The following is a 13455-nucleotide window of genomic DNA, read 5'->3' as shown; positions in this document are numbered from 1 at the left end:
CTGACAAAACCAAGCCAAAGCTGAATATCACCACAATTACATCAGGGAGCTATTCAATTAAAAAGTAGAGTAAATTGTAGTGCCAAGTTTCTGACTAGAAACAGACAAAATGAGTTGGTGCAGCTTGCACTAAGGTCTGTACAGAAAGAAGAGATGGGAATTAGATCAACTCCAAGAAGGAAAATAATGGATAAAGCTGCATATGACAACGAAATCTACCGATCCATCGTACTTTCTGGGTGCTGGTACGTTGGATAATGAAACCTAAGAACCAACAAAAGGTTGGTAACATTACGGCAGCATCTTGGTCTATCTACGTTGCTAAATTGTATGGGGCCAACCAACAAGTGAAACCATTAAGTCTTCTCAACCTAGATAAGAACTCAAGTGCCTTTGTGCCTGATTTTCAGTTGCCAACTCAGGAAGGACTACACAAGAGCATCAGGTCCATACGATTGGCAGGTGCACCGGAACCAAATGGCCTTCCGACCAGCATCTTCAAACCAGCAAGTATTGAATGGGCAAGGATGATGCACTCATTCATTCAATACAGGATGCATAGTGCTATTCCAGAGAGCTAGCAGAGTTTGGTGCTGGTGCCTATACATAACAAGCATTTGCAATGCAATAGGTGATGCATTTACGCGGGTTTGAGCTATTGGCATTGTGAATGACAATGCCTTTTATTTATGTTTTGGTTTTTAAAACATAAATAAAAGGCATTGTCATTTACAATACCAATAGCTTAAACTATAGTAAATGTGAGACCTGTTGCATTGCAAATACTTGTTTTCTACAGTAAACCAAACGGTATAGTCTGGGGTTTAACTTACAAATTAGAATAAACATTTCCCTGTTTGAAAAAAAGAACACAAGTTTTCAAGTTTGAAGCACCAAAATAAACATGCAATATAAGAAACATAGGCACAGGTAGCATGGTCCAAAATTCTCTCTGTGGGGTGGTAGTGACATTTACAAATCACTCCTCGTGGTTTATGATGTCATGAGAAATCTTCAATGGCAATATAGGACCTTATTACACAGTTGCCCATTAACCCCTTATAGAGTAACTCTCAATATATTTATATAATACCTATACAAACAATATGCAGAGTAAATTTGGTAATTTGCATTTCTACTTATTTATAATCTATATTATGTGGTTATATTTTGTATGGCACCTCTGCAGATTGCTGTGGCCATGTAGTGACGGGTGTGGTGGACCACCACAGATATTTGATCGTGTGTGTCTTTTATAGTACTCTTTGCTTGCAGGTAAGCAAATGTTCTACACATATAAAACACCAGTCCGATTATGGAGTGTACATTGTAATACAGTTTCTTTATTGCATTTTTCCACCGCAGGATTGCTTTTCGTACACGATTGCAAGTCTTAAACGTACTTACTCACAGAGCTACGCGTCGGTGTTTCACGTGACTGGAATTAAAAAGCACCATCAGGCGGAGTGGCACTACAAACGACAGGAAACCTGTTTCATCCCACAGCAAAATATACTGTGTATTGTCCAAAACCGGAGGCACGTTGTATCTGTGATCCAGCTCTATACTTTGTACCTTGTTAACGGTTTGAATCACTTTTCTTAATTTCCCATGTTTTTACAAGAGAAAGCAGTGGCTGTGTTGTTTTACTACTTTTTGGATAACTTGGGAACCAAGGGTGGAAGAAAGCTGGATTATTCTATTTCACTAACTATAGCAGTGAATAATAATTAGACACAAATACATTAAAATATAAACCATGTGGCTATAAAAATATATACACGAGGCACATTAAATGCTTGGTTGCTTTTATTCTATCTATCTATCTATCTATCTATCTATCTATCTATCTATCTATCTATCTATCTATCTATCTATCTATCTATCTCTTCTAGTGGTGTTTCCCTTATGTCAGGCCTTGGTTTTGTGCACAATTCTGTCACATCCAAACAATCATGATCTGCTTCATCCCTCACTTCTTCACAACTTGAACTCGGCAACAGAGTTACTGGATTTAATGTTGTACACCTCGTCACTGTCACATTTTCAGCACCCAAAATCACTCTCTCATATCTAGTCAGCCGACAGTACATCATATGTTGAGTTCGAGCCACTGCTTTCAAACAACCTGGTAATGCTGCCGCCACTGAATCCAAAATAGCAGAAAAATATGATACTGGATGACGTGCCATTCCATGTTTCTGTGTTAAGACTGAAAGTGCACATCCGTCTCTCTCACAGCAGAATAATGCAAAATCTTTTGTATAATCTGGCATTCGCGATGCAGGTGCTCGACAAAGACTATCTCGTAATTCATAAAAGCTTTCATACTCTCTTCATCCAACTCAATCGGATCAACAGCATCTTTGTGTCAACCTCTGTAAAGGTTTTGCAATCAGTGAAAACCCACTGATCCCTTGTCTTGCAGTATCCAACCATTCCCAAAAACATTCTAACTTATTTTTGAGTTCTCGGAGGACTCCTTAGCAAAATCACATTGATTGGGTCTTGCGTCGCTTTTCTAAGTCCTGTCTCAATTTTGTGTCCCAAATATTGTACCTCTTTTTGATAAAACTGTAATTTTGCTTGTGACACTTTATGCCCACCTTCTGCCAAATGATTCAGTAAGGCAATAGTATCTGTCACACAGGCCTCTCGTGTTTTTGATGCCACAAGCAGGTCATCAATATACTGCACTAACACTGATTTTTCTGGTTTGATCAATGACTCCAAACACTTTTTCAAAATCTGATTAAATCGAAGGGCTCTCTGTATATCCTTGAGGAACTTGGCACCATGCCAAAACACGGTCTCCGAACCGGAAAGCAAATAAATATTGGCTATCCGGATGTAAAGGTATTGAGAAAAATGCTTGAAACAGATCAATGACTGTACTATTCTGCATCACAAGAATTTTGATAAAGAATCACTGCTGGGTTTGGCACTATTGGACAACAGGGTACTACGATCTTATTAATTTTGCGCAGATCCTGTACTACTCTATTTTCCGCTTGGTTTCTTAATCCCCATAATAGGTGAATTACAAGGACTACTTAGTATTTCCTTTAGAATACCTTGCTCAATCATTTGATCAATTACAGGAATCACTCCTGCTGTGATCTCAGGACTCATTCTGTACTGAGGTGTGTTTGGATATATTGCACCTGGTTTAACTGTAACCTGAACAGGATCCACACCCTTCATCAAACCAATGTCCTTTCCTGTAAAATCCCACGCATCAGGTCTTACTGTACTTCTGAACTCTGCAGGTAAATCTTTTTCTGTAAGAAGTGAATACAAATCATTTACTTCTGTGCCTTGCTTCGCTAAAATCATTTTAAAAGCAACATCCTCATCTGGTGTTTGGAAAGCAATACCATCTGGGGTACAATAGGTGGTGCAGTTCATTTTACACAATAAGTCCCTTCCTAAAAGGTTCACTGGACTTGTATCACATACCACAAACCGATGCATGTCACTGAATTTTCAAATATGAACTTCTATTGGTCTTGTTATTGGAGTCCTAATATATTTATTTGAGACTCCCATAACTTGGATAGTTTCTCCTGAGAGGGGTAGGTTTGGCATTTCTGCTGCTCTCACAGTAGAACGGGTAGCACCAGTGTCCACAAGGAATGTAACATCATTACCTTCCACTTTTCCATAAACAAATGGACCTGACTGATCTCCCTCTAGAGATGCGCTAAGCACGCACTCTTCCTCCCCCCCTCAGGCACCGTCATTGAGATGAGTCTGACTCACTCTCTGAACATTGTAACAAATATTGGAAAACCATTTGCACATTTTGGTTCTTACCAATTTGTTCACCTGCGTGAAATCCAGTATTCACACTGTATCTCTGTACTTGAGCATTCACATTATTTGGCATAGGAGCTTGAGGCACCTGTACTTGTTGTGTCTGTGGTGTAACTACCTGCTGCAGTTGTTGATTCGCAACCACCTCATTCTGCATCTACAAATTTAAATTTTGATTCATTCCATTATTTTTCAGTTGAGATCTACACTCATTCCTCCAATGTCCAAACTTTCTGCACGCATGACAAGGATATTTCTTTTTAATTTCTTCTCTATTCATTTTACCTCTACCTCCGTTTGGTACCTGTCCAATTTGATTTTGTCCTTTCATTTGAAAATCTGTTTGAGAACCATTGTTTCCATCTTTCTGTTCTGCCACTTTCACCTGCGCCCACATCATTTTCTCTTTCAACTTTTTATGCCTTGATTCAATATCATCACTACAATATTTGGCATATCTCAGAATCTCATCGACTGTTTTACTCTGCCAACAAATCAAATGTTGCTGAATCATGTTACTGATTTCAGGTTTTAATCCAAAAACAAACCTATATACAAAATGTCCCATATCTTTGTCACCAATACTCTCAAAACCTCTATACTGTTTAAACACCTGTAACAACCTTTCATAATAAGCATGTACCAATTCTTTGATTCCTGTGTTGTCCTGTAAATTTTAACCCAATCAGTTTCTTTTGGAGAAATCTTACTTTTCAGAAAAATTATTACTTGATTATATTTTTGTCATCACCTCTTCTCAAGGTGCTCCTGTTTTCACATCTCTAGGATATTCTTCCTTAGGCCAATCAACAGTAATTTACACTCAGTCCATAAATCAGCTGGAACTACAATCTCAAACAAACCATCTAAATCTTTCAACAAAACGTTTGAAACTTTCACAAACCTCTCTACCTGTTTGTACCACTCATCAGGTTTTTCCCTCAACCTGGGAAATTCATTCTTAAAGGATAATATATCCTGTCTTGACCAAAGTACATGAACATATCCAGCACCTGGAACTTCTCTTATTGTACATAACATTTCAGCTTGTCCTGTTTCTCTCAATAGAAATAAATACACATTTGTACTTGCAAGCATTTCTTCTTTTTCGCCCATCTGCCTTTCCACCGTTCTAAATCACCCCATTTCTTCAAAGGATTCATTAATTCTTTAATTTGCAATCGTTTACCAGACGTATTCAAACTCTCTAAATCTTTATCAGTAAAATCCAGTCTATATGTTTTCTACAAAACCTTAGATTTCTCTATGTCAACTCCATATTCCTGTGCAGCATCTGCCAATTTCTCATGTACATTCTTTGCTTTCCATGTATTATTCTTACACAAAAACAACAACTCTTCATCACGATACTTACTCAATCCCTCTGGACTTATAGTACCAATAATCATCTCTTCCAGATCCACTCTGTCTACCTACATCTATGCTTGATTGAGACTTATTATTTTCCATTCCTCTTATGCAGTCATTAAACTCCTCTGACGAAGGACCCAGTGAACTCCCTGACACTGAAGTTGTTCCTCTGACATTTTGTACTATTTTTGGAGGGTCCATTTGTACACTTCTCTTTGGTGTTTCAGTCATTCACTAATTGGAAGATTGATTAATGAAGTATTCATCTCAACTGGCTCCGATCTACTAACATTCCTGGCATTATTCACTGGAATTGTCAATGCATGTACTCTCGCTATATTCTGATTCTCACCATACAATGGAACTATAGGACTGATCGTTACTGGTATCGATAATGCTTCTGCATTCAAACTCATCTGACTAATTCTCTGAGTTAACTCCTCTCGCCTCATTCAACATATCAACCTCATTCTCCTGCAACACTCGAGTACCTGAAGAAACTTGTATAGCTACTGGAACTTGTGTAACTGGTGAAGTTTGTGGAGCTTGGGGAGTTTGTGGAACCTGAGAATCCTGTATTCCATTACTGGTGCATTCGTAATTGTTTCCCCTGAACTTTCCTGATATGGTGGAGGTCTCTTTAACAGTATTTCATCCATTAACTCATCATCTATTTCATTCGGGTCTATATCTAGTTCTGAAGTCGCTAAGTTATTCTTTTTCTCTTTACATTTGCCTCCAGTTTGATCTTCAGCAACTATTACTGGATATAATCCATCTGCACACACATCTGTCCTCCATCTTTTAATTTGATCATCCCATCTAGCCTCAGAATACCTCAATATAATATTCCTGTATTTTATTCCATTCCTGTCTCTCTCCTTTTTATAAGCCTCATGTTCCCATTCCTCAAGCGCTTCGTACTGCATAGGTCTAGGATTTGGTTTCAATGAATTAATTTGTCCTCTTAAGTTCTCCAAAATCCTTACATTAAATGTACCATGCTCCAGAAAAGTTAAGACTCCATCATCTTCTGTATAACTCATCCAATTTTCTGAACATGAACACGTATGATACCCACGTTCCAACATCATGAAAGAAGCAGGAGTTCTCGAAGGAGATATAGGAAGACCCTCTCTAATAACTATCGGCTTATCCTTTTTAAAGAAATCCTTTATTCTGTTTACCATCTTCATTTTACAACTCTTTTATGCTAAATATCTCATCAAACAAGAACAAAATTCTTCTGTAAGTCTACTTATTCTATGTGCTAGCGCTTGACCAATGCCAGCGCGACTCACACCACCAACCAATCACAGCTCTCTACGTATCTTCTATTCTGACCAATAGCAGCACAGCTGCCAACCAATCACAGCTCACTATACGCCCACTGACTGACCAATGCCAGCGCAGCGCTTTGTGACGTCAGTATTAATCCTGCTACTGACCCTCCCTTCACAAAATAATATGGCAATATATTTCTAGGTTTTCTTAACTAAATTCTTGTTGGCAACAACACAAAACAATGCTACTTTGTCTGCTCCACTAGTAACAGAGATAGTTTCACCTCTTAAAAATAGATTCTTACACTTCTAGTAGAAACACCGACCAGCGCTACTCTGCTCTCAATCAAGTTAAAGGAAAACTTGGTATTGCTCTAGGGATACTAGCCAAAGTGTCGGAAGAGGACTTTCCTTTCAGAAAGAGGTCTTGGTACTCCTTTGAGGGTGTAAGACCAGAGTTTCAGAAGTGGACCCTTCACTATTTCATGCAATCTTCTTTCGAACAAATAAAACCCCTAAAATAACATCAACAGCCTTTCGCCGTGTGATATTACGAAAACAGACAAAGTACTTCTGCTGTGTGATACCTTTTCACACTATTCTTCTGCCACATAGGCTAAAATAACATCATGCCGGGATTTTAGGTAACTCCGTACCCGTACTTCCAGACAACATAAAAACAAAGATACTAACTTTTCATGTTAATAACCAATAAATCAATAATCAATCATTATTACCAAACTAATCAATAATTAACCATCCTCTGCTACCAAAACTGATCCAGCGATCAGGGATCGATAATTTTTCATAAACATAGGCCCATTTACACTACCCAACTAATCCCTTCACACTGAGGTTCAGTGTGATGCAAGTTTATACCTAACTTACCACAAACACTGTTGAACCTGCATTTCTCCTTACAATAATTATAATTGTGGCAATGAATTTTATAAAGTTGAGAAGTTGATAGTAATAATTATGTACTCATTCTATTCTACAAAATGATAACAGACTCAGAATGTATAATGTATAATGTAAATAATATGAAAGGAATGCTTAAGTAGTGTCACACAATGCAGGTCATGATTTGTCACAGAGAACATATATTTGCAATGGAAAAAAACTCATAACTGATAATGCATTGAAGGAGTGGATAGGCAAAGGGAGAAAAGTTTCAGAGACAAAATACATTTGCAAATGATTATGCAAATTTAGGAAATCATCTATAGTAACCCAAATAAGATTTAGAGAAATCTACCCTCTGGCCAAAAAGGGCAGCAAGGCCCTCGAGAAGAGTCAAGTGGCAAAGATTAAGTCAGGTATCAGGAACCAAGTAGGCCTCTATCTGGAAACAGCAAACCGACGACAGCGACGATGTCCCACTAGCTAAACACCAGCCGAACCTACTACAAGCCACACCCCCGGGGTACCTAAATTATACACTAAAACCTAAATGTCCAACCCACATTTGTTTCGATATATGAAAAACTCCATCTTTCATTGGCTAAGGACAGGGGTGTTCTGTCACACCATTCTTCACTGTGATCCTTTATTAAATGTCCCATTGTCTTGAACATTCAGCATTACAACTAATTCTACCCAGGAAATAATTTTGAACACAATCACATCACGTATTTCCTAGAGTGTATTTCATGTATCAAATGTATCCAGTCTTTCATGCTTTGTTTGCTTCTTCCTTCTCGTGAGCAAGTTGCATCGTTTCCACTTGCTTATCAAGTTTGTTTTTCCAAGATTCGGCAGTCATATAAGGACACAAAGGCATGCACAGCTTCTACATCTATCTTCTTTTTACAAAATCATCTTTGGACATTTTATTCTCCATTAAATACTAACCCCAAACTGGCATGCAGGAAAGTAGGCCCATGTTTGCTTTTCTACAAAGAACAAAACACAAACATTTATTATTTTCATGAAATGTAATTTTCAATGAGCTCCATCCCAGCATTGCACTAACCCACACACAACCAGTGTTATTCCTAGCAATTATTATTAACATGCATTAAAGCAGCATTAGTCTTTTATTTTTATTTTAGCCTTAAGCGTCTGCGGACCCGTTTTCATGCATTAGTATACGAATTGGTTCACACATTAGTTCGCGAAGGCGCAAAACATTTCCCCTTATTTTAGCGTTTTATTAATATTTCTCACAGCGCACTGTTAATAAAATGTTACTAAGGGTTCAATCGGAGCAGGTTTTATTTTCCCAAAACTCTGCTCCATCACTTTCATTGCACAAAACGCAGTGGTTGAAAATAAATAATTCACAGGGGATCGTGAAATATGGAAAAAATGTCATAGGTCCCCTTGAAATATGTGCTTCATCATAAAAACGCCTGTGTCTAGGCCACTATATAGAGCTATTTCTTTGTCAGGGCCACTGGGATTGTGTGAAAAGGGAGGACTGAATTATACGGCAGGGATATCTAAATCATGAGGCATGGAAAGGCAAATTATGCAACTTCCCGTGGCACTTTATATATGTAGTGCTCAGACCTTGCAGTGACGTGCCCGTGTGCTTTGTATTCACAATACGTACAGTACATTTGGAGTGCACACTATTTTAACAAGCATTTGCAATGCAATAGGTCTCTAATTTACGCAAGACCTATTGCATTGCAAATGGATGGCAACTTGGCATCATGGACAACAGGAGGGTGGGTGGAGGGTGAGAAAGCAGGGACATCTGTAGGAAAGGAGGGCGGGGGCTCGGAGAAGGCACAGACAATGGGAAGGCGGGCGGGGGATGATGGGGAGGAGAGGAGAAGTCACAGACAATGGGTGGGAAGGGGAAGAAGGCATGGACAACGGGAGGGAGGGTGGAGGGGGAAGAAGGCATGACAACGGGAGGGGGGGTAGAAGGCACCAAAAAATATTGTGTTGCGTTATCTAGATCCCACATCCACCCATGTTTGAAAAGCTTGTGACGCTATGTGTACCCCACTACACATTCCACATTTACCTGGTCCGTGTCCTGTAGCGGGCTCCGGCTCCAGCTGCTTAGTAAAGGAAATAGTACACGCCCCGTGTAACAACCAAGTAAAGGGGCCAGTAGCCACGGGAGGATACAATGACGACATGGCTGTACTCAGGAGGGACTAACAAGCTGCATAATGATTCAGAAGACAGCATTTACAAATTACAAACACACAAGCCAATGAAAAATAGGGCGGGGGAGTTGGCAAAGCTTCTCTCCATACTGAACTACTACAGCTCTTCGCAGAGCAGCGTTGGACATAGATGGTAAGACATATGCCAAGATCCTACTTCAAGGGTTAGAACAATGGGCTTCTTACCGAGACGGCCTTCCGTAGTGGATGCACGGCGGAAGACAATTTAATAGCATTGGCATGCCTGTGAGACATGGACATGAGGAAGGGCCCCTCGTTCACTGCATTTATTGAATAACTCCTTATAGTAGATCAATAGAACATTCATTTTGTGCACTACACAACTTCTGGTTGTTTTGAGTACATGCTGTTTCTTCACTGTAATTCACAGATCGCCGTCCACACATTATACGAGAGAAAGCAGGTTTTATACATTTCGAGAAGGTAAATTATGACCGATAATGTTTTTTAAACTTCTTATCACATCATTGTTTCGAAGACTGTATATGAAGGGGTTTACGGTTGGAGCTAAGACTGTGTACACCACGCTGGCCACCCTATCCTTAGTACGGGAATAGGTGGAGGAGGGTCGAAAATACATAAACATGATGGTGCCAAAGTAGAGCGTCACTACGGTGAGGTGGGAAGAGCAGGTGGAGAAGGTCTTGCGGCGCCCATCAGCTGAGCTGATCTTAAAGATGGCGAATACAATGCGTGCATAAGAGAACACTACAATGAGGAAGGGAACCATGACAATCAGTGACCCAACAGTGAAAATCACCAGCTGGTTCATGGATGTGTCCGAGCAGGACAACTTGAAGAGTGGAACAGTGTCACATACAAAGTGGTTAATTTTGTTCGAACTACAGAATGAAAGGCGCAAAATCAGAACAACATGCATGAGGGAGTAGGAGAGTGCCAAGGTCCACAACGTAGTCACCAGGACAATGCAGACTTTCTGGTTCATCACTGTTGTGTAACGCAGTGGGTTACAGACAGCTACAAAGCGATCAAAGGCCATTACTGCCAGGAGGAAGCACTCAACGCAGACGAAAGACACAAAGCAAAACACTTGCGTCAAGCACTCATTGAAAGAAATGATTTTCCTGCTCTCCAGAGTGTCTCTGATCAGGCGTGGAACAGTTGTTGTCGTTAAAGACAAGTCCACAAAGGACAGGTGACAGAGGAAAAAATACATGGGTGTGTGAAGGTGACGATCAACGATGATCAATGAAATCATAAGCAAGTTCCCTGCTGCAGAGATGAGATAGGTGATTGAAAATGCCACCAGAAGCACGAGCCGAAGCTGTGGCAGGTCAGAAAATCCCAGGAGAACAAAGTCAGTCACAGTGCTCCCATTATTTCCTTCCATAGTCAGTGATTCCTAGGCAGGCATTTAAAAACAATAGGCAGCATGGTTAGAGGGGTTAGCAATAATTTAATCTCTGGACAAGTTCTCAGCTTTAGAACAAAGGATGGCTAATTCAATTGTTTCAAATTGAAAATATATTCATTTAAACCTTGGCCTGTCAAACAATAAAATGCGTGTATTTAATTTGTGTGTAGTAACACTACAATGCAATAATTTGAACAATAAACATCATCACCATGATTAACCGAAAGGTGCAATGCAATGCAGTAGAATTATAAATTATTTAAGGAATTTAAAAAACGACCTACAGCCCATGCACACTCTGGAAAGCTCATGTCACTTAAACATGTTTTGCTATCGCGTTGGATTGAATGCAATATTTTATGAACACTCGTTTTAAGAAAGGTGCTTTAAGTTCAATAAATGTGAGCAATTAAGTAAAGTATGTGCAATCAAACATTTAACTCACATGTCACCCCAACAATAGCCTTTATTTTGTTTAATCTGTTCGCTACATTGGGAATTACATAGAAAGAATATCATCTTATTCCAAATGTAAAAAAAAATTCCCGCCTCAAACTATAATCTGGCAGCTCTGAAACACACAGGAATACATCGTCTTCATCCCACTAGGGTCTTTTTAAAACACCATTGTAAGCTTTAAATCTATATGTTTCATCTCTTGTTGTTGTGAAACCTGTTTGACTGAGATCTTGTCTTCACTTTTAGAAAGATTTAAAGGTGCTGCTAATTTAGGTATATCCTAGAAGTGGCGACTTCTCATTGTCGCTAACTGTTGCCTTACAAACTGCACCCATCTTAGTTCACTATTTAAAACTTCTGTTAAGCAGAAATTTGGTATTTTAACATGGGCTGATTAAATGTCTTAGGGTTTGAAAGGTGGGCATAGTAGCCTAAGAGATTAGTTTCAGCTCTCTCGAGTAGATTGCGCTGCAGTGGAAGATGGCAATGACAGCAAACACTTTAGACAGCAGATTTCCAATTGATCCCAGGAGTTCTACACCGCAAGGCACATCATTTCAGCTCTGTCTACGATCTGGGGCTGCACCATGACTTTATAAGCCCTTAGTAGAGGGATATTCGACAGAGTGATGAAGTTTCTTTTGCATTTCTTGAGGCCTGCAATTTACTTGCAGATTCTTTTAGCTGTGGGCTTCGCTCTAGATTTTTATGAAAAATCATGCATACTTACATATTTCTGTTTCCTCCACTCTAGAATCCTCTATGAACCATGTGTAGTGCTTATACTTGAAGAAGTGAGCCAATTTTGTCTTTTCAATATTTAATTTTCAGTCTATTATCCTGCAATATGTAAAGAATGCATTTGATTTCCTCTGTAAGCCGCCTGAAACTGAACTCGGACAAGACGGAGGTCCTCATCCTCGGACCCACCCCCTCAGCCTGGGATAGCTCCTGGTGGCCGACCACTCTGGGGACAGCACCGTCACCGACCGACCACATACGCAACCTAGGATTCATCCTCGACTCCACCCTCTCCATGTCCAAACAGGTAAACGCCGTCTCCTCCTCCTGCTACAACACCCTCCGCACACTTCGCAGGTTCTACAAATGGATCCCAGCCGAAACAAGAAGAACGGTAACACAAGCCCTCGTCAGCAGCAGATTAGACTACGGCAACGCACTCTACGCCGGAATCCCAGCCAAACACCTACGACGACTCCAGCGCATCCAAAATGCCTCCGCCTGACTGATCGTCAACGTACCCCGCCACTGCCACATAACCCCCCACCTGCAAGACCTACACTGGCTCCCCGTCGAAAAGAGGATCACCCACGCACACAAAGCACTCCACAACGCCGGACCAGCCTACCTGAACAACAGACTCAGCTTCCACACCCCCACCGCCAGCTCCGCTCTGCCAGCCTCGCACTCGCCACCGTCCCCCGCATCCAACGTACCACCTCCGGTGGCAGATCCTTCTCCTACCTCGCCGCCAAGACCTGGAACACCCTACCTACCCACCTACATCAGACTGAAGACCTATTCGCCTTCAGAAAACGCCTCAAGACCTGGCTCTTCGAGCAGTAGCGGCGCCCCCCCCCACCCTCCTCAGCGCCTTGAGACCCTCACGGGTATGTAGCACGCTTTACAAATCCCCTGATGGATTGATTGATTGTAATCCTATCTGAGTGTAGTCCATTAAGCCTAAATCATCTTCATATAGTAAACAGAGAATGTGGTCATTAGTAGGTGTAAAGGTAAATCTTCCAAGTACAACTTAAAAAAAAAGTAAAGCCTAGTACACAACCTTGCCTCAGACCATTAGTAATTGGGTTTTTTCTCTGACATGGAGCCATCCCAGTCTTGTGCTACCGTAGCCCAATTATCTATAAAGAAGACTCTTTAACCTGAAAGAATTTCCTTTTTTGGTGGCCACGTCCCTCAGCTTCCTCAAGAGTATTACTCTATTTACAAGGTCGAATATTGCTCAGAAGATAACAAA

The 13455-nt window shown here is 40.4% G+C and overlaps 1 protein-coding gene across 1 annotated transcript; it reads right to left on the bottom strand.

The window, feature by feature from the left end:
• Window positions 1-10025: 10025 nt before the first annotated feature.
• Window positions 10026-10970, bottom strand: LOC146775800 (olfactory receptor 5AR1-like). The gene has a single exon (XM_085637052.1). It carries the CDS (start codon window positions 10968-10970, stop codon window positions 10026-10028), a length of 945 nt encoding a protein of 314 aa, XP_085493178.1.
• Between the last annotated feature and the right edge of the window lie 2485 nt (window positions 10971-13455).

This window comes from Triturus cristatus, chromosome 12 (assembly GCF_964204655.1).
Source record: "Triturus cristatus chromosome 12, aTriCri1.1, whole genome shotgun sequence".
Lineage (NCBI taxonomy): Eukaryota > Metazoa > Chordata > Amphibia > Caudata > Salamandridae > Triturus > Triturus cristatus.
The sequence above is the reverse complement of the archived record's forward strand: the minus strand, read 5'-3'. Positions and strand labels throughout refer to the sequence as shown.